Below are 23,222 nucleotides of genomic sequence, written 5' to 3'. Positions count from 1 at the left end.
TAATTTTGATATACAGTATAAGAAATTGGCCTCTGCCTAGGTTCAGCCAGACTACTTTCCAGGTTTCCAAACAATTTTTGTCAAGTAGTAAATTCTTACCTTAATAGCTGAGATCCTGGGTTTATCAAACACTAAGTTATGTGCTCATTTGGATCTGTATATTGTGTACCTAAATGGTTCCACTGATCAACCTCTCTATTTCTTACCCATTACCAAGCTGTTTTAATGATTATAGCTTTGTAGTATAATATGAGTTCTGGTCCCACTGGTCTTGCTTCATTCCCATTAATGTTTTCATTAATTGCCTTAATATTCTTGAGTTTTTGTTCCTCTGGGTGACTTTTTTTGTTACTTCAACAAAGTAATCCTTTGGTAGCTTGATTTGTATATCACTGAATAAATTAATTAATTTAGGCAATTTTGCCATTTTAAAATTTGGGCTCAGCCTACCTATGAGCAATTAATATTACTCCAGTTACTAAGATCTGTCTTTAATCTGTGTGAAGTTGTAACTGTAATCATATAGTTCTTATGTATGTGTTGGAAAATGGAGTTCTGAGTATTTTATATTGCCTATAGTTATGTTAAATGGAATTTATTTTTCTATCCCTTCCTGCCAGGTTTTGTTGGGAACATACAGATGATTTTGTTTTACGTCCTACAACTTTGCTGAAGTTGTTAATTACTTTGATTAGTTTTTTTGATTGATTCTAGAATTCTGTAAGTACACCATAATATCATTTGCAAAGTGATAGCTTTGTTTCCTCAATACCTATGCTTATTCCTTTAATTTATTTTTTCTTGTCTTATTGCTATAGTTAGCATTTATAGTAAAATATTGATGAATAAGACTGATAATGGACATCCTGGCTTAACCCTTGATCTTGTTAGAAAGGCTTCTAGCTTATCCCTGTTAGAGATAATGCTTGGATTTGGTTTTTAGAAAGAGACTACTTATGATTTTAAAGAAAGCTCTATTCATTCCCATAATTTCTAGTTTCTTTTTTAAAAACAGGAATGGATGTTATATTTTGTCAAAATCTTTCTGAATCTATTGAAATAATTATATGATTTTATTGGTTTTATTGGTAACATGATCAATTATACTTATCATGTTCTTCATTTTGAATCGGTTCTTTACACGTGGTATAAATTCAGTCTCATCGAAAAATACCTTTTTTCTGATATATTGCTATAATCTCCTTGTTAGTATTTTATTTGAAAATTTTGCATCAACATTCATTAGGGAAATTATTCTACAGTTTTCTTTTTGTTTTTTGAATCTCTATGGTTTAGGTATCAAGACTATCACTTGTATATCTCTGTCATAGAAATATTTTTTAAAGATTCCTTATTTTCTTATATTATTCAAACAATTTATGTAGCATTGGAATTAATTATTCTTTAAATGTTTGGAAGTACTTGCTTGTCAATCCATGTGGTCCTTCATTTCCTCATTTATGGCTTGTTCAATTTCTTTTTTTTAAGGTAGGTATTTGAATGTTCTGTTAATCCAGAAATATTTTCAAATAATCATACATCTAAGATAAAATGTCAGACTTATTGGTATTTAATTGGGCAAAATAGTTCCTAATAATTGTTTTTATTTCAACTTCATTGGCTGTGAATTTACTGATATTAAAAAAAAAGTTAATACTGGTAATATTGGTCTTCTTCTTCTTCTTCTTCTTCTTCTTCAGAATTAAATTAGCCAAATATATTATCTATTGTTTTGGGTCTTTCCCCCCACCAAAAAAGCTTTATTTATTAGTTAAACATTGTTGTTTTTCTTTTTTTACTTTCAATTTTACTAATCCTTTATGATTTTTAAGGATTTCTAATTTGGTGTTTAATTAAGAGGTTTTAGGTGGGGCAGCTAGGTGGTACAGTGGATAAAGCACTGGCCCTGAATTCAAGAGGACCTGGGTTCAAAACCAGCCTCAGACACTTGACACTTACTAGCTGTGTGACCCTGGGCAAGTCACTTAAGCCTCATTTCCCGCCCCCCCCCACACACACCCCCAAATTTTTTTTTTAAATAGGTTTTAGTTTATTAGTTTCCTAGGGCTTTTTTTTAGTTGCATGCTCAACACATTGATCTTTCCTTTTTCTCTTTTAATTATATAAGCATTAGGAGATAGGCATCTCCCCCTATTTCCTCTAGTATTGCACTGGGCACATACCACAAATTTTGGTATGTCTCACTGGAGTGGCTTGTCATTTTCATCTCCATCTTATTTTACAGGAAATGAAACTGAGGCAAACAGTGTTAAGTGATTTGCCCAGGGTTACACAACTAGTAAGTGTCTGAGGTCAGATCTGAACTCAGGTCTTCCTAACTCCAGGCCCACTGTACCAAAAAACTGACCTCCTTGTAAAAAGTAAATACTTAATAAAGGATTATTCCTTTAAGGATCTATAGTTTCATCAGTATGGCTATTCCCTCAATTAATATAGATTAGAACTTTTTCATTACTTGTTTACAACAATGTGATCCTTTCTCAGGTTTAGTGATGAACCTCCAAAGTATATCCTCCCACTCCTCATCATGACACTGAGTTTGCCTCTGGTTCTGACAATATGTCATAAATATGAGAATAACACTTATGTTGCCCTCTGTTGTCCCCATTCTCATTAAATGGCTATCTCACAACTTGTTCTTTTATATTTATTTCTCCCATCACATAATTTATACCATTTCTCATTGTTAGTAGCATGTCACAGTTTACTTATGTCTATCAAGTATACTTCCATTTCTTTTGGGTTAATTATAATTGTCATTCTTCTAAACAACATTACTAAAATAATACTGGTATTAAGGAGATGGGCTTTTCTAGCAGAAAGCAGTTTGCAAACACTGAAAGCAACTTGTCTAATACAATATGCTCTGCCTATTCAATTCTGGGACCAACTCATTATTGATTAGTAATGAGCACCTCATGGGAGGAAGGAAGGGAAGGAAAGAGAGTGGGAAGAATGCAAGTAAGAGGGGAAAAAAGGAAAGAAGGGAGGAATAAGTTCATAATAATAAGTTCATAGGCTAATCAGGATATAGCAATCTGAATTTTTCATCCACTTTGTTTTGAGCTGTGAATGATTAAATAATTCTCTTTTTGTACTACTGTGAATTTCACTGCATTTTATAATATTTTTACCTCTGTAGCATTTTAGGACTTGATACAGTTAGTTTACTATTTGAAAAAGAGATACATTTAGAAAATTTTACCATCATTAGTGAATACATTCTTCTGCACTATAACCAAGACTTTATCCTTAACACTGAGAAACATTAAAGGTAAGCATATGTTTTAAATTTGTCTTGATGCCAATACCTCAGCAAGTTAAATAAAGTCATATCTTTAGTCACATGCTGTAGTCTTGTATAATACTAGCATATGCCTATAAAACACCTAGTTTAATTAGTATCACTAAAACTTATTTTTGTTCTACCGGATCAAATTATTTATGTTATTAAACAATGTATACAGCTGAATTTGATATTCTCATCATCTATAGATAATTCTCTACAACAGACTACATCTGTGAAACCCTTGATTTTTCCTTCTCCTTTTTCTTCAAGGATACTTTAACATTCTCTTTTTCCCTTGAGAACTTGCATATACTATTTTCTTTTCTTTTTTGGGGGGGGGGTTTGTTGTTTTTTTGGTGAAGCAATTGAGGTTAAGTGACTTGCCCAGGGTCACACAGCTAGTAAGTGTTAAGTGTCTGAGGCCGGATTTGAACTCAGGTCCTCCTGACTCCAGAGCTGGTAATCTATCCACTGTGCCACCTAGCTGCCCCTACTATTTTCTTTCTTTCTTTCTTTTTTTTTTTTTTTAGTGAGGCAATTGGGGTTAAGTGACTTGCCCAGGGTCACACAGCTAGTAAGTGTTAAGTGTCTGAGGCCGGATTTGAACTCAGGTACTCCTGACTCCAGGGCCGGTGCTCTATCCACTGCGCCATCTAGCTGCCCCTGCCCCTACTATTTTCATAAAGACTTTATAGAGAACAGAACGTGGGCAAATTTGTAGCAATAATAATTTATCTATGTGGCACTTGAGGATTCACAATGCATTTTTCTCACAATTATCCACGAAGTAGATTCAAACATAATCCAAGGAATCCATGATCTTATCACTGTGGACATCCTTTTCAGTGATGCAGACTGCAGCTCACTGTGAGCATGTCTAATATGTGCATCTGTTGTCTGTGCCCTCCCATAAATTAATCACCAAGGATCCATCCAATATAGACACTGCACACGAGCAGTTCTCCTTATACATCTCCAATAATTACTTTATTTGATGACATCATTTGTACCATCTCCCATGCAAAATTCTTTACAATATATAACAGGTTGCTCATACACTCCATATGCTTTTCCAATACTCTCTCATTGATCTTCACTTGTGGTTCTCTGGAGACTATAGTGTTCCATGGCTTGTCTTCACACAATATCAGCAGAAGTATATTGATGTTAAAGTGCTCTCAGGATCTTCTGGCTAAGATGGGTCTCATAGAAAGATCTCTGCAGGTTCATTTTCTTATCTGCTTTTCATTCTCTTCTGTAATAATCTGCCATATTTTCACAAGTAAACTTGTATTCTAGAAATACAGAGTCCGTGATTGACTTGTTTCTTGGATTGGTGAGGAGAGTATGCAAGTTATACTTAACAAATGTGCAAAGATCATGAAACTAGGCAGGATAACTATCATATTGGATGACAGAATCACAATCCCTAAATATTTAAATAATTAGAAAAATGGGTCAAATCTATTTCAATGAAGTTTACTTCAAGAATTCAGTGGAGCTATGATCTCATGGCTATTGATTCAAAGTTCAAGAGGACAGATATTAGACCATGCCTATCTTTTCATGCTATATAATCATTTTCTAGATCTCCCATAAATACTGCATAAAGTATCTATACAACAATATGAAGTCCATCCTTTGAACATTCTGTTGGTGTCACTTTAGCACTAGTGGAGGATTACCTAGGTAACTGTTTATTTCCCATAGTTCTCCTTCAGAGCTGTTGGAAGAAATTGTGAAATAGTACTTATTGGGTTCACCTCAAATTTAAGCTATCCAATCTCAACTAATCTGCTACATCTCAATTACACAGCAATTCTTTCTTCTTTTCTTATTGATTTATCTCTTACATTCCCTATAACTGTTTTCAATCTTTTCTCCTTTCTTTAAGCTTGTAACTGTACTGCATCCTTCCTCAATCAAAACATATAACCTCACTTTTTATTTGCTGAGGCAAAGTGAACATACTGATGTGAATTTTATCAATCCCTTCCTCTGCATCAATCCTCAGTCCCCTCATTCATCCTCCCCTTCCATCTAGTCACAAAGGAAGAGACAAGTCTCTTACTTTTTTCATTCATCTTATTCTCTCCTTATTCTCCTCATTTCTCTCCTTGTTCCATTAGTTATCCCCCCTCTGAAAAGTATTCTGCCATATTTTTTCTCTTTGCCATCTCATACTCCTCAGTGTACAAATACATAGTACTTAATCCTTTAAAAAGAGATGAGCCTTCCCTTGGTGCAGCCACCCATTAAATCTATCATCTTCTTGTTTCCACATTCCTGTTGAGCAAAAGGAGTTTATACTCACTGCCTTCACTTTCTCATCACCTCCTCAATTTCCTGCAACCTAGTGTCACTTCCCACTACCTTACCGAAAAGCAGGAGAATATGAGGTTGTGAATGCCTTTAAATGTCAAGTAGGAGATTTTAGATTTGATGTTCAAGATAATATGAAGTCACTGCATTTATTGAGGGGAAGGGAGTGACAAGTGTGTAATTTAAGATTCTAAATGTGGATTCTAATGTGTTCCCCCATTTTGGGGGAAACTGACTAAAAATCACTGATAAAACGAGTTTAGGTTTTTAAGGGTTTATTGGAAAATAGAAAGAAAAAGATTGAGAACAGAATTCTAACAGCCTGGCATTCCTATCTTTCCTCAAATTTCCTGTGAAGTCCTCTGCCGCCACCACCATTAAGTCCGGAAGCCAAAAAGGCCAGCGCTCTCTGCGCAGGCTCCCTTTCCTCCTTCCTGTCTCCTCCCAGACCATAGGAGGCTCCTCCAGTTGATTGGCTGGTAGACTTGATAGACAGCACCCATGAGCAAGCGTCATTTCCTTTCGCCAAGGAAAAGCCACAATGCCTCTGAGGCATTTTCCTCATGGTGGAGCTCTCCACAGCAAGTCTCCAGTAGGTGGCGTCATTCTAATCATTACAGTCCCCCCTGTTGTTCCTCAAGAAACAAAATGTTTCCTTGACGGAACAGTAAAAAGAATATAATAACTATTGCTAACTAATAATATGTGAACAATAATATAGAAAAGGAAGAGAGGAAAGTTTTGTCCAGAGGGGCGATTTTTTTTTTTGTCCTCATGAACCGACGCTTTGACATTAGTCTTGCAAAGGGAGGGCCTCTGCAGAGGGTACATGTTACAGATGATGTATATTATAACAGAAAGGAGATAGTAAAAACTAACAAAGCAAAACAGTTCATATAAAGTCTCTGAGTTCTCTTGTCTTCTTGAAGTGGTAAGATGTCATCAGGAGGAAACTGGATTCTGGTCTGGAAAACTGGATTCTGGACTCTGGTCTGGAAAACTGGATTCTGGACTCTGGTCTGAAAAGCTGGATTCTCTTCTTTAACTGTTTGAATTGCTGTATTTTTACTAAACCTTAGCATAGCATTGTCAATGATCAAATTAATAAATTCCATTACATTCCTTCCTTTATATGGTTAGACTTGTAACAGAGGGTTGAGGTAGTTATGCAATGTGTAACACTTTTTACCACCATGTGTCTGGATCAAAGCCAAATTTAGTATGTGTTCATGACACCTGAAAATGTTATGGAAAGGTTATCATACCATATCTCATGGTTCCGAGACAGCCAGTGATTGTGCTAGGCCACAGGTGAGTTCAACAGAGTGAGATAAAAAGATAATTAAGTTCAGTTAAATTAGGTTAAATTAGGAGGGAGAGAGGATGAATACTGGACTGTGCCTAGTAATTGTGCTCTACATAGTCACCATCATAAGCAAACCATGGACTTACGTATACCTGTCTCTCCTTTTGTTGCACATATATTCTCTACAGGGCCTGCATCAGAGTTCACAGCAAATTAGTCTCTGAAATGATAAGTTTCCATACTTCCAAAATCTCATTAATTTCACCAAAGACAGTATGATGGTAAAAATGCGTGCTATGCTGCATAACTGAGAATATATTAGTGATATATACAATAATTCCAAACCATACCCAGAGTATAATGACATATAAATAATAAACGAATGTAAATAGCTGATTACATTATACATTATCACATAATCTTCTTTTAGCTAGTAAACCACATCATCTTATACATGAATTCTCTAGTATAACAGTAGCAGATACTTAAAGTGGTGATTAATTTTTCAAAAAGAAATAAGATTTCAATATTCAATGTTTTCAGTGAGGTATCAAGCAATAGGGTTCAATAACCCTTTCTGGTCTTTTTTAGTTAAACAGAACAACATAAAAGAGAAAGGAGAAAAAATAAATAAATAAAACAAAACTCATTAGAACTCATGGTTCTCTCAAAAAGAAAGAGTAAAAAAAAAGAATTCTGGTAGCTTCTGAGGCCCGATAGCCTCACCCACAGCATATACTTAAAATGTCTTTGAATAATCACTTAGTTTATAAAATTTAGTTTTAAAGAAAAGCAAAAGAAACAAAAGTCAAGAAACAAAGCAAAACCAAAAATAAAAATAAAAAACAAAAGATTCGCTAAGCACCCTTTTGTGCTCTTAAAGAACTTAAAGGTGTGGTGAATTCCAGGTTTTTTTAGTGCCTTTCAAAAGTCAAAACAAAAGAATTTAAAAAAAATAGTTGAGGTGGGCCAGAAAACTAGGCCATGTGCCTCAGTGCTTTTGCCTGTAGAAGGAAATGCTTGTTAAATTATAAGGTATTTAAGCTGCTAGAGTTTGGGGTATGCCACATTGTTTTAACTGGTTCCCCAATTCTCTGCAAGCCAAAGTGGCAGGGGTTTCTGAATTGTCATTGATCTTTCTAATGCTGTCATAATGTTCTTTATGGTAGAAAATGTGGAGTTCTCTAGCATCAGTTTTGTCTGTGCCACTGATTTTCAATAAAGGCTGATTTAATTGATGAACCACAACATTCAGCTGATGCTGCTTAGCAAATGCTACAATTGTATCATTTCCTCCCCACTTTCCAAATTTCTTTAATTCATCAACATATTCTTCAAAAGGGGAGTCATTTACTATAAAAGACTCAAACTCTTGTCTATGGTTAATCATATAAGAAGCAGCTTCTTGTCTGTGTCTGAGATGATTTCTACAGTGACCTTCTAGCTGGTCTGCTAAAGCCCTAAAAAGGCAATTTCCGTCTCCTGATGCTTTACGAAGACTGAGTCCCAAAGCATTTAACTGATCAGTGGGATTATTAAATGGGAACTGCCTATTTCCTCTGAACTCTCTTTGCTCGTTAACAGTTGCTATCGTTAGGGTTTTTAGCTTTTTAGCGTCTACCTCAGGTCTATCTGAAATCTCTTCACCTATGAATGGTGCAGGCTTTACATGAGAGCAATGAATCCATGAGTCTTTTTCACCAATTTTAATGGCAGTAGGAGTTGTCAATAATACCTGAAAAGGTCCTTCCCAGGCAGGTTGGGTTCCACTGGTTCTCTGAAAATTCTTTACATATATTTTATCTCCTGGGTTGAAGTTATGCAATGAAAAGTCTAATGGGCCTGCCTGGACCACAGCTCCTGCCTCATGGAGTTCACGTAGCCTGGTCTGTAATTCCTGTATATAGGAGGCAACAGAAGTATCACCTCCCACCAGTGATGTATAAACTGGGGAAAAAGTTTTAGCTTGGATAGGAGGGTGACCAAAAAGCATTTCATAAGGAGATATATGAAGTTCTCCCCTTGGTCTACTTCGTAGATAGAATAATGCCAATGGTAGAACATCAGGCCATTTCAAGTGGGTTTCAGTACATAATTTTCCAATCATGCTCTTAAGCTCTTTATTCATACGTTCAACTTGGCCTGAACTTTGTGGATGGTAGGGCGTGTGGAATTTTGGAGTCACTCCCAAGAAAGAGTAGATTTGGGATAAAATCGAATCAGTGAAATGTGTGCCTTTGTCAGAATCGATGCGGGCTGGTGGGCCAAAACGAGGTACTATCTCTTTAAGAAGAATTTTGGCAACAAAGGCAGCTGTGGCTCGGGGGCTGGGAAAGGCCTCCACCCACCGAGTGAGCTGATCAACTATAACAAGGCAAAATTTATAATGTCCTGCTTTTGGCATAGTAATATAATCAATTTGTAAGTGCTCAAAAGGTGTATATGCTAGGGGACGCCCTCCATAAGCTTTGGCCTTAAAAGCATACTGAATATAAGACTGACATGTGGAACAGCCCGAGCAGATTCGAGATGCTGTATTAGTTACACCTGGTGCTATCCAGGTTCTCTTAATAGAGTCTACAATGCCTTGTGTACCAAAATGGCCTTTTCTGTGAACAGAGAGGCATACCTGGTGGTAGAATTTCCGGGGAAGAAATGGCTTACCTTCCGGAGACACCCAGATGCCATTGATCTGTTTCGCTTAAATTTCTTTTTCCACTTTTCTACTTCAGAATCATCATAGGTTAGGTTGGAAGGAATATCCTCAGAAGGTGAAAGGTTAAATACATGTTCAGGAGCTTCTAATGCAGCAAGCTTGGCTGCAGAATCGGCTTGTGCATTTCCCTTTGAAACAGGATCACTATTCCCTGTGTGGGCAGGGCAATGTACAACAGCTAGGGAAGAAGGCAGTTTCAGGGCATCTAAGAGGTCCTTGATAAGGTCCCCATTGGCAATAGCCTTGCCCGAGGATGTTAGAAAGCCTCGTTGACGCCAAATCATACCAATAAAGTGGCATATGCCAAAGCCATATTTCGAGTCAGTAAAAATAGTGGCACTCTTACCTTTGGCTATATTACAGGCCTGTGTAAGAGCCACAAGTTCAGCAGCCTGTGCACTAAAATGGCAAGGCAGAGAAGCTGCCCAGAGGGTGTCATAATCAGAAACTACAGCAGCTCCAGTAAAACGGGTTCCCTCTCTCATAAATGAGGAACCATCTGTATAGAGGACAAGATCAGGATTTTCTAAAGGTGTATCAAAAAGATCATCACGGGGTTTTTCAGCCATATCAACTAAAGAAGCACAGTCATGCAACGGTTCCCCCGAGAATGGTAAATTAGGGAGTAGTGTTGCTGGATTAAGAACTGTGCAGCGTTTTAAAGTGATATTCTCATTACCTAACAGGGTTATTTCATACTTAGCCAGCCTTTGATCTGAAAAGGCTTGTGTCCTGTGACGTAGTAAGAGAGCCTCCACTTCGTGAGGGCATTGCACAGTTAGAGGGTTACCTAGGACCAAATCAGAGGCTTTTTCTACCAAAAGGGCTGTGGCCGCCACTGCTCTAAGGCAAGGTGGCACTCCAGCCGCTACAGGGTCCAGCTGAATTGAATAGTAGGCTATAGGGCGTTGGTTAGGCCCCAGTGACTGAGTCAGGACTCCAGAAGCCACCCCCCTTTGTTCATACACAAAGAGAGTGAAAGGCTTACTATAATCTGGTACTCCCAGGGCAGGTGCTGATAACAAGGCCCGTTTTAATTCTTTTATGGCTGAGAGATGCTGGGGATCCAACAATCCCTTCGTGGTCGCCAAACTGTGTAATTTAAGATTCTAAATGTGGATTCTAATGTGTTCCCCCATTTTGGGGGAAACTGACTAAAAATCACTGATAAAACGAGTTTAGGTTTTTAAGGGTTTATTGGAAAATAGAAAGAAAAAGATTGAGAACAGAATTCTAACAGCCTGGCATTCCTATCTTTCCTCAAATTTCCTGTGAAGTCCTCTGCCGCCACCACCATTAAGTCCGGAAGCCAAAAAGGCCAGCGCTCTCTGCGCAGGCTCCCTTTCCTCCTTCCTGTCTCCTCCCAGACCATAGGAGGCTCCTCCAGTTGATTGGCTGGTAGACTTGATAGACAGCACCCATGAGCAAGCGTCATTTCCTTTCGCCAAGGAAAAGCCACAATGCCTCTGAGGCATTTTCCTCATGGTGGAGCTCTCCACAGCAAGTCTCCAGTAGGTGGCGTCATTCCAATCATTACACAAGGTTAAATCTATACTTTAGAAAAATCACCGTGGTAAATGTGCAGAAAACAGTGAGTAACAAGTAACAGAAATAATTAATATAATGTTGTTGTTACAAATTAAAATAAAAATTATACTTGTCAAATTATTTTTTGAATAAGGAAGCCAAATATTAAACTTTAGAAAAACAGAGAGTTTAGTGCAAACAATAGAAAAGGGTTAATTAAAGGGTTAGAAAATGATTGTTGAGTAATAGATGAAAATAATGGATCAATTCGTCCAAAGAAGATAAGCTTACAATGAACAATCTTCAAATATTATATTAGAATGTCATATGGAAGAACATATTTTTTACACCAGACATTTATTCTCCCTAACCAGTACTAGTGAGGGCAAGGGAAGCCAGAACATTAAGCATAAATCAAGAAGTTAGACATAAAGAAATTCCTAATAGTAAATAAACACTAACATGGCATACCAAAAAAGGGGAAAAGTTAACTGTCATCTTCTTTAAAAGGTTTAAAATTTCTAAGTGGAGTTCGATAGCACCAAATATTAAATAAAATCTAAAAGAAAATAATGTTTCACTGTAGGATATAACAGGTGTATTGACTAAAACCTCCTTTAAGGCATTCCAGGAATTTTTCACCCCCTCTGGCTCTCAGCCCCAAGATGCTGAAATACCCTAATGATTCTAAGAATTGATCCTTGCTAATCTCCTCCAATTTAAGTTCCTTTTTCTGTTTGCTTACACTCTATCTTTATGTAACCTGAATTTGCCCTTCAACATTCTTCCAGAATGTTACACCTAGGCTCAAGGCTTTATTTATGTCAGCATCTATACAAAACCATAGCTTTAAAATGCCTATATGATACTTATCTTGAGACACACCAATGCAGAGGATACATTATTTCACAGTAAAGATATGCAATTAGAATTATAAAATCAATAGTAAGGAAACACTACTACTACCCCATAAACAAAGGGCATACTATCTCATAGACTCCCATAAGTGCCAGTGGGAGAAGAGATATCTGTTGATGGAATAATTCATTTTCCTTTGGTTGTATAACAGCTATAATACCTCTTTGCTTCCAAAGTACCTGTTTACTACTTCTCTGAAGATCACACAATGTTCTATGTAAGTCTATAAACTATTTTTTTTGTTTGTTTTTTTAGTGAAGCAGTTGGGGTCAAGTGACTTGCCCAGGGTCACACAGCTAGTAAGTGTTAAGTGTCTGAGGCCGGATTTGAACTCAGGTACTCCTGACTCCAGGGCCAGTGCTCTATCCACTGTGCCACCTAGCTGCCCCTTATAAACTATTAATATTAACTCTTGGGATGCTTTCTCTACTGCTCATTTTTAGGTTCTTAATGAATTGTTACCAGGCTGTTTTACCAATGAGCTTCTACTAATAAATGATCCTTCACTGATGAATTGCTCTGGTAGGCTGTTTCTAAATAGTGAAGTGTTTACAGTTACTTTATGAACAAGTTCAAAGCCTCAAGGTTATTTTTGCTCTCTTGTGAGTCAGAGCCATAGTCATACACAGCCAGCATAGCAAAGGATTTCTCAGGTCCAATCTGTTTTTTTTTTCTTTTCTTTTCTTTTTCTTTTTTTCATAATCTGTCTGTTTGACCACGTAGCTTCACCCTCAGTGGCAAATCCTTCAGGTATACTCAATATTTGGGTTGAAAGGAAGATAGTCTTGAAACTCCCATCATATTCCTGATCATTAACACCAATTATATGAAGATTACCTTAGAACTTTACTTAGTTACCCTGGAGAGTCATGCTAGAACTTATAACCTTGGAGCTATATTCCTACAGCTAATCAAAATGACTAATATCTGGTGTGTATAAACTTTTAGCTTAGAGAGACAGGCCATGGATTATATATTCTGCAGAAAAAAAAATACATAGGTGACTTGTCATCTGCATTACTGGAAGAAGTACCCCTACAAATGAGATCACTGGTCCCTTTAATTTTTTTTGGGGGGGGGAAGGGCAATGAGGGTTAAGTGACTTACTCAGGGTTACACAGCTAGTAAATGTCAAGTGTCTGAGGCTGGATTTGAACTCAGGTCCTCCTGACTCCAGGGCCGGTGCTTTATCTACTACACCACCTAACTGCCCCTAGTCCCTTTAATTATTAAGTAATCCTCTTTTTAGCACATCAAAAAGCAATGCTCTATCTCTGATTTAGTCACAAATAATGTTTTTTAATCTTGCCGATTCTTTTTTTCTATCCAACTCACTAATATAAACAAAATCCCTTACTGTAACTATTTCCTCTTATTGTTAAGTACCTCCATTTCTATTCCATAGAGGAGGCATGGAGAATTGCAGAATTTGCCTATAGTCAATGACAAAATATGAGATTAGTTAGAACCTGGGACTTGATCACAACCAGACTCAAAATAACTTATTATATAAATGGGGAATAATAATATTTCTCTTGATCATACAGTAGAGGAACTGAGGGAAATAACATCATCAAGAATTTACCTGATTGAGTTGACTCCATCACTTGCTAAAGGTTCAGGGTGCCACTGGTGGATTTTGGGGATATTTTCAAGTTCCTGGGCTACTGTGCCCTGAGTATAATCATCTTGCCAAGTAAAACCTGTAAAATGAGAACACGAAAACTTTTAGCCACTGCAAAGGTTTCAGTAAAGCTCTTACTGGGTATCTGGATATAAGAGATGCAGTTGGGTTTTGTTTGTTTGTTGGCTATTTTTTTTAACCACATCTGATTAGCCTGTGAAGACTATCCTCTACTACAGGTCTTTTTTATTCAGTAGACTTTTCCAATAATCAAGTCCTAGTGCTAAAAAAGTGTTCTCAAGTAAGACAGTGGGTGTTGTGCTGGGTTTAAAAAGAGACTGTACTTAATGGAATTTTACCACTGCTAGACACCCAAGTATACTAAGCCAGACAGATGGTGTGGTTAAACAGAAGAGCTATTTCTAGCCATTATGAAAGATAATGAAGGAGCTTCCAAAATGGAGGATGACAATGATAGAAAAATTTTACATCTCCTGAGCAATTTGTACCCTTCTACACACCACTCATCAGATACACTGCCCAATCTTTCAATCTCCAGGCCATTCCTCCTCCCCAACTCAATCTTGCTTAAGAGTCAAGCATTTGGAATGGAATGAGGGGTATTGTTACTGTGAAAGTAATTATCACGGGGCTTAATGTACTGTATCTGGGAGCCAATTTACATTATATTTATACTCAAATGTTATGACAAAGAGCTTCATAACAAGGGTGAAGTGTAGTTATGAAGGCAAAATCCATGCGATTATACATTAATTACATGCACTGCAGATCACATGATAATTATGTTCAGAATTACCAAATAACTCCCAAGAATAATTATTATGCAATTTGTACATTTTAGATCTTATGGTAACACTTTAGCTCTTAGAACTACCCCATGCAATTATCCATAATTATCTAATCACTAAATATCATGTAATTACAGAGATATATTTTTATGCCCTGTACAAAAACACATTACCAAAATCAAGATCACTGAATATGTGTGTGCAGCCTGAGTTCATGAATGCACAAACACAAATGTATATGTGTGTGTGCACAGATGTGTGTGTGTGTGTGTGTGTACATGTTCATGAGTGTATGTAGTGACTGTGTTCAGATATGGCAGCAATCTTGTTGAGAAACAAGCTCTCTGCAAGGACCCAGGAAAGAGGCTAGGAGATATATAAGGCTGCCTGCAGGACCCCACTTAAAGTCTTTTTCAAATGCAAATCTCACCTTTCTAAATATACAGGTGGCAGGATTCAAACTGTTTATACCTTTCTAAATCTTCAAATGCTCCTAGGAATTATCCAGTATGGAAGTTGGAGGAAAATGTCACCAACCAGAACAAGCTCCTATGATAAGTTGCTCTAAGAAGCTTTGTTTGATCAACACAACTCCTGGAAAACCAGTCACTATAGAAAGGCAGTCAAGACACAACCTAAGTGTTGCTGTAAATGATTTGGAGGAAGATGCTACCAAGTGAGGTAGTTCTGTTTCACTTGCCCTGGACTCCTAACAAAGGACCAGAACAAAATAGCCCCTAAAGAAATCTATGCCTCTGTTAATGTTCCTTGTTCCCTCAGAAGAGCGAACATATTTGTGCATATTAGCATCAGTGTCATGCTACACAGAATAATTTGAGAACTTTGGACCTGGAAGGAACTTTGAAAGTTATCTTGTCCAACTCCCTTTATTTTACTTATGAAAAAAACTGAGATGAGGGGAGATTAAATGACCTAGCCAAGGTAACACAGATGGCATATGGCAGAGAGGCAATTCCTACTCAGGCCCTCTGACTCTAAATCATAGGTGTACATGGAGCATGGACTGGGAAATGCCTCCATACTTGGGGCACACAGTCTATGCTCTGAATATGCTTATACTCCAAATTTAGATCTTTCTACTGTCCCATGTCCATCCAGCTTACTCAGAAGCAATGATTCATCCAAAGCACAAAGCAGACTTGTTCTTATTTAGTTGAAACCAGTAATATTAAGACACAGCAAGAATGCAAAAAGGAAATTATTTTTCCCTGACCTATGAAATTTCATTTCTAAAAAAGGAGAATCAAAAAAGGTCTGTACTCTATGGATGGGATGTCAAGGTTGGCTTCTGAAAAAGGAAGTAGTTTATCACCCAATAGGCTAATTATTGGTAACAGATACTCAGTTGGGCAACTGGTTGCTCCTAGTGTAGACAATTAAATTTCATACCAGCTTGAAAGGTAGAGATGGGATAAGGACATGGCAACCTATAACCAACTACATAAATGCTTTCCCAGGGCAGAGTTGATGAGGCAGAGTTCTGAGGCAGTATATTTAGTGGAAAGGATGCTGGGTTTTGAATAAGAGCTATTGGGTTCAAGTCTTGGCTCTTTCATTATCTGTGCAAGCTCGGGTAAGTAAGTCAGCTAACCTCTGTGGTCATCACTTTCCTAATCTATAAAATGAGAGCCAGATGACACTCAAAAGCTCTTCCAGTTCTATAAAATCATATTAAAACTCTAGGATAGGGCTAATGACGGGAATGGCAAGAGTTAAGAGATGCTATGGTCCCTCCAAGAGAGAATTAGATATGTCTGTTTTAGGGATATGTCACCAAAATGAAAATGTACTGAAAATTTGCCAGTTCTTACCGGTTTGTTTTCATTTAAAACAAATAGGAACAAGGCACTTCTGTCTTAAAACCACTTACATCTCTGTGGCGAACAGATCAGCTGAGATGTTAGCTAGTAGAATATAAGCTCCTTTCAAGCATGTGGCTGTTTCATTCTTTGCATTTGCATCCCTCATGGCCAGCACAGTTCCTTGCATGTAGTAGGTGCTTAATAAATACTTATTAATTGACTAATTCTCTAGGTATAGGCATATTTACTATCATGTATCCATGTACAAGTCATTGGCATTCCCTGGGCATCATATAGAAAGGGTGGCTTTGCTAACCCCATAATTAGGGACAATCATACCTCTGTATAAACTACATGTGGTATAATAGAAACAGAGAGAGACAGAAACAGGGACAGAAGCACAGAGAAAGACACAGAGAAGTTAAGGACCTTATTAGAAGTTAGTAAAGATAAAAATGGATTTTTTTTTACCCTCCTTGCAAGGCATCCAACTCCTTAAGAGGTCTGTGGACTCAAGGTTAAGAATCCCTACACTAGATGATCCCTAAAATAATATCAATCTCTAAATCTACATTTCTATGAAACATACCTTAAATATCATTGAAAACCACTAAATGTAATAAAAACCAGTATAGAAATTTGTTAACTATATATTTTTTGTTTTAAGAATTTATTAACATACATTTAAGTACATGTTGGTATCCTGCAGGATTATATCAAAGCTTATCAAAACTCAAAAACCTCAGAAAATCTTCATAGAACAGAGACCCAATAATATATATATATATATATTATATATATACACACATATATATATGTATATATGTGTGTGTATTATATATATATATATATATATATATATATATATATATATATATATATATATATATATATATATATATATATAAAATAGCAGGGCAATGAGGGTTAAGTGACTTGCCCAGGGTCACACAGCTAGTTAGGTGTCAAGTGTCTGAGGCTGGATTTGAACTCAGGTCCCTCTGAATCCAAGGCCAGTGCTTTATCCACTATGCCACCTAGCTGCTCCTGACACATAAGATATTAAATGGCAGCATTCGACTAGAAATTTCATTTGGAAAAAAAAAAAGAAATTTCATTTGGTTTGAACCTTCTTGCCATCCTGCCTCCAAATTCTATGAGAAATAAGATTACATTGGGTATTTTTTCCTCCCCATAGGGCAGCCCATCTCCCCCTCCCAACATTGCCATACCATAAGATAGGTACTATTTTTATTAAATTATATTTTTTAAATTAGCCAAGTCCTGGTTGAGAGGATTTGTTCCACACCTCTTATTTTTCCTTCATATATTTGACCTGCTACATGGTCAAGCTAGAGCTTGTATTGGTCAGTTTTCTTCTTTCCAAATAGAACTTCTGGAGATAAGTATAGGCGAGAAGTCTAAAACTGTTAGCTAAAATGAGGTTCCCTGATGGTCTGTGGATTTCAATAGTCAATGTACTCTCTCTCCCTTTCTGTCTCTCTAACTCCCTCCCTCCCTTTCTCCTTGCCTCAGTAGATGAGCCAGTTGTATTCTTATAACTGTAACGATTGGAATGACGCCACCTGCTGGAGACTTACTGTAGTAGAGTTCAGCCCATGAAGCAAAGGTCTTTGAGGGCAAGACCAGGAGTCTTTTCTTTGGCGTCAGGAAGTGACACGGGCTAGTGGGAGAAGGAAGGAAGAGACTGGCGCTTGCTCTCGCTCTCTTTCCTTTGGACTCTGGTGGAGAGCGGAGCTAGAAATGTGCTCTCCCTTTAATAGATAGGAATCTAGGCCTTTCTCTCTCTTTACCAAATTCTTATTCTCCTTAATAAATGCTTAAAAGTCTAACTCTTGCTAAAGCTTATAATTTATTGGCGACCACTCATTAGATATTTTAGACAGACTAGCTAGAATTTTAACCCTTAACATCACTAAAGTATAGTTATTCATCCTTACTCTCTCACTTGGTGTCAAGAAGGTGCCACTATCCTGGGAATGAAGAAGACGTAATCTGATCTATGTCTTTCCTTACTCTTCTCCCTACTAAAATAGAGTGTGCTGGGAAGTGGAAGATAATGATAATTGTTGTGTCCTTTAAGTTTTATTGGAATCTATTAGTAGCATCACCTAGGTATTAAAAAAAATGCCAGATATAAAAGACAGGAGAGAACAAAAGGAAGAAGAGAAAAAGAGAATAATATCTCCCAATTGACATTACCTATGCATGGGATTCTCTTTTCTGAACAATAACATTAAACTTTATTCTCCTTCAACAAGTGACTTACAATGAAATAGATGACATATATCAACAAGTCTATGGAAAAACCCAATCCATTCCTTAATCTGAAAACAGTATATTTCTTTCTGGTCAATATGACCATAATTCTTCACAGTAACACAAAGTAATTATGCCTATTCTACCAGGGAGACGGGAAGGAAGGAAGGAAAAGAAGAGGGAAAGAGAGAAAGAAAAGAGAAAGAAAAGATGAAAGAAAAAAATGAAAAGAAAATGAGAGAGAGAAGAAAAGAAGGAGAGAGGGAAAGAAAGAGGGAAGGAAGGAGGGAAGGAGAGGCTCTCTCCTTGCACAAAGCTCAACAAAGAGCCCATACATAGCAACCATCACACCAAGCTGACAGCTGCGATCAAAATGAAAGGTTGGCAATGTCTTATTTCCCCTTTGTCTCTGTCGCCATACCTAGTGGATGCTCTTGGCTCACACCCCAATTATAACAATTTTGCTCTGCTGACTGCCTAGGATCACAGCAGGGCTGTAATGTACACACATTATTTCCATGTCACTTAAAGGGGCTGTATTGTAGGACATTGAGTTACCGATTGACCAGCTCTGCTGGAGTTCTGACTAGGTTGTCTATTTTTTTTTTTTAGCTACAACGACCTCCCACAGATGGACAATGCCAACACCCCCCCCCCCCCCGCCATAGTTATGACTACAGCATCTGATTGGAAGGAATGATTTTTGTCAGTGATTAATGGGGAAGGGGGAGGTGGTAAGGAGGAATGGTCAAAGTAGAGTTGCAGCATGAGAGGGCCCAGTTAATAGTTTTTCCAAACCTTCTGTGTGTGTGTGTGTGTGTGTGTGTGTGTGTGTGTGTGTCTGCACGCCTGTGTGTCTCTATGTGTCTATGTCTCTGTCTGTCTGTCTTCTGTCTCTCTTTCTCTTTCTGTGTCTATCTGTGTCTGTCTCTCTCTGTGTCTCTCTTCTTCTTCTGTCTCTCTCTCTCCCTTCCCTCTCTCTCTTTCTGTGTCTGTCTGTGTCTGTGTCTTTCTCTCTTCTCTCTTCTCTCTCTCTCTCTCTCTCTGTCTATCTCTCTGCGTCTCTGTCTATCTGTCTCTCTTCTGTCTCTCTGTGTCTGTCTCTCTTCTCGTCTCTCTCTCTCTCTCTCTCTCTCTCTCTCTCTCTCTCTCTCTCTCTCTCTCTCATTGAGATTGAATAGTTCTAGATAACATGAAGATTGTTTTCACAAATGAGAAAAACAATCTCTCTCCCTCTATTCCTGGGCCAAGCAGGCAGGAAGCAAAGGGAACAGACTTCACCAGATTGTATCGGTTAATTTAAAATAAATGGATAGGTTATCTGGCAAGGAGGGATGGAAATGACAGAACCAGTGCCAAGGAGAGCACAGCCACAAGTTCCATGAAGCTCTTAGGGACATGCTGTTCAGTTTTAACCCGTCCCGTGACACGGTACAACAGCTCAGCAAGTGACATCTTTCCCAAGCTCTAATGAATTCAGAGCATTTTTAGACTCAAAAGAGTCCTTCAGTTCACGAGAACATAGATTTGGAGCTAAAATGGACCTTTTGAGCCATCTAGCCAAACCTCATCATTTTATACATGAGGACATTTAGAGGTTAAGTGACATGCCCAAAGTCATTCAGGTAGTTAATAAAAGAAGGTGGGATTTAAACTCAGGTCTTCTGATTCCAAAGCTGAAGCTCTTTCTACTGTTCTGATTTTTTTTTAATCAGATTTCCTGCTTTTTCCAATACTTTTCTAGGTCCTTTAGATAGATGGTAACTGCTTCTAATATTGGAAGAGAATTGTTGTAAATTTCAAATCTATCTGGAAGGAGTGGATGGGTTGAGGAACCCTAAGCCTTTACTGGTTTGGCATTTCCTTTTCAATTTTACCATTAAATTTTTTGATTGCCTTGACTGTTCTGATTGTCTTTTGATTGTCCATCATATGAGTTCATATCATGTTTTAAAAAACTATTCAAGAGGTGAAATTTCAAATGTGTGTGCTTATGTATAATGTGTGTGTATATATATATATATATATATATATATATATATGTATGTGTGTATGTATATATATAAGAGAGATAGCAAATCCTAGCAGAGAGAGAGCAGATCTTGGATCCAGAAAGACCTTGCTTCAAGTCTCACCTCTGACTCATTCTGCCTCTATAGCCCTGAGCAAATCACTTAACCTTTCAGTGCTCTAGGTCAGTCATGTCAAACTCAAATAGAAGTGGGGCTACTCTACAATACATAAGGATCCCTGCAGCCAGATAGTACTTTGAAAAATCACATATTAACCTTAATGATTTTTAAAATTTTGTTAAGTATTTCCCAGTTACATTTTAATCTAGTTTAGTTTGCAAGTAGGTGTACTGTGGGTCACATGTGGATGCTCAGAGCAACCCTTTAAAACTATTAGTTGTAACAGAAGGTGATGACTTACAGTGGCAAATGAAGTTCCTCACTTGTACTAACAAAATAACAAGTCCAATCACTTATTATTGATAGAAATGGGCGATAAATAGAAAAAATATACATAGAAATAGATAGAAAATGGACATAGACATGTAGACATCAGGAGGGAGGAGGTAGTGAGAGACAGAGAAATAGATAACAAGAAAAAGACACACAGATGATAGATAGATAGATAGGGAAAGCAATAAATACATACATACATACATAGATGATAGATAAATGTAGATACATATATGTACACATAAATATAGAGACAGAAAGATATAGAAAGAGATGGATATATATGATGTCTCAAAATTAAGTGCAGTTTTAAGCTTTAATAACTTCAAATTTATAAATGTTCCAAATTTACAAAGATATAATTAGAAAGTTCATCTCAAATTTTGTTTATTTTGTGAATTTTGAATAATACACTTTTAATTTGAAAAAAGATTCTTCACTCTGTCATTATGCATGGTTTGTAAGACACTTTATGGACAACACTTTCTTGAACCAGTAGATCTATAGAGGAGATTCTCTAGTTTGGCCAACTGGGTCACCTTATTCAACTGTTAGAATTTTTCATGTGGGATTATGTCAACGTTCTCAGGTATATGCCAAAACCTGTATGATTTTAAGGCTAGAATTACAAATGTAATCCTCTGAGTCTTTGAGTAGCAACTAATGAAAGTTTTATAAAGTTCAAGAATTGACTAGAGTGTTGTGCAGTCAAATGTTGATTTACAAAAAGAACATTTTTAAAAACTTAAATAACCTTTTAAATATTGTGGTTTTTGAAGTTTGTAAAATTTATCTTTCTGAAGTTATTAAAGCTTAAAATTGCACTAAGAATTTTGGGACAAACTGCATGTATGTATGTAGTTATGGATGGATGGATGGATATACATATACAATATGATTATGTGTGTACATGCTTATGTGTACATACATGTTTATGTGTAAACATATATGTATGTGTGTGCATGCATATGCACTCATATATTTTATATGCATATATACATGCACAGACCCATCCACATAGGTGATAAAAAGTATACTCTTAATTCATCTATAGTAAAGGCCTTTTTTTTCCCTCATAGCTTTTTTTCCTTTTGAGGAAGCAATCAGATAAACAAATCTAACTGACCATTGATGGGCTGGTTACCTTGTAGGCAGACTTTAATATAAGTTTAGGTCAGCTTTTGCATGGGTTCAGTGGCACCAGGATTAATAACTTTTTTAAAGAATGGTCACAATGAATTTTTCCTATAACTCTCTATATCAAACAGTAAGACATATTACAAGAGGCCAAAAAAAATTTTAAGCAAAAACAATTTAACTTTCTTGAAGCATACTCAAAGCTTTGTTCTATGAAATCTGAGCCAAAATTTTTACCTGAGGCCCAAATTCTGAAGCACCAGGGGACACACAGAGAGGGGTGATTCCCAAGGTTCCTTTTACTTCCTGTGTTATTTCAGTCAGAAAATAATTTCTCTCCATTGCAGAGCTCAGTGCCCCTGGCCCCCCATGCCATGTGTTGCAAATTGTTAATGCCTCCTTTAGCTGTCAGAATGTGCCCGGAATTGTGTGTGATTGGCTTTCTTCCCTATTTTCACAACAGATAGGTCAAGCCAGAGACGTGACTTTCTCCAGCTGCTGTTCCACAATCCCCAGAGTCACAGCACTCAGTCTCATCTCATACTTCCATTTTCAGAGCTCAAGGACACATCAAATGATGTCTGCATCATTTCGTGAGTTTCTCCTTGCAGCTGCAGCCGTTACGCAAAAATAAGATTGCTGTTACTAAATGCTCAGTGTGCTTCCCACTTCTGAATACAGTCAAAGGGAATGTTGGCAGACACTTCTTTGCACAATGATAACAAACTACAAGGTTTTCCATGGTTATACTGTAATAAGTTCCTTACTGATGCTCTCAATAACAACATCCCACTTAATTAAGCATACTTATGATCTATGTGTGTATACATACACATATATGTGTGAATATAAATAGTTGTGTGTATACATAAATGTGTATCTTCATATATAAAGATATTGTTAGATATGCATGTGCATATCTATTGATCTATAGATAGATAGATATCTCTATTTCTGTATGTCTATAAATATACATACATATATC

General features: G+C 37.1%; 1 protein-coding gene across 1 annotated transcript in view; it reads right to left on the bottom strand.

Moving 5' to 3' along the window:
* PTPRN2 (protein tyrosine phosphatase receptor type N2) overlaps positions 1-23,222 on the bottom strand; it is a 1,559,908-nt gene that overhangs the window by 948,399 nt on the left and 588,287 nt on the right. Inside the window, exon 4 of the mRNA XM_043965830.1 lies at positions 13,685-13,802. Within this exon, the coding sequence (XP_043821765.1) occupies positions 13,685-13,802 (118 nt within the window). The remainder of the gene's footprint in view (positions 1-13,684; positions 13,803-23,222) is intronic.

Source organism: Dromiciops gliroides, chromosome 5, assembly GCF_019393635.1.
Source record: "Dromiciops gliroides isolate mDroGli1 chromosome 5, mDroGli1.pri, whole genome shotgun sequence".
In the NCBI taxonomy this organism is placed as follows: domain Eukaryota; kingdom Metazoa; phylum Chordata; class Mammalia; order Microbiotheria; family Microbiotheriidae; genus Dromiciops; species Dromiciops gliroides.
The sequence above is the reverse complement of the archived record's forward strand: the minus strand, read 5'-3'. Positions and strand labels throughout refer to the sequence as shown.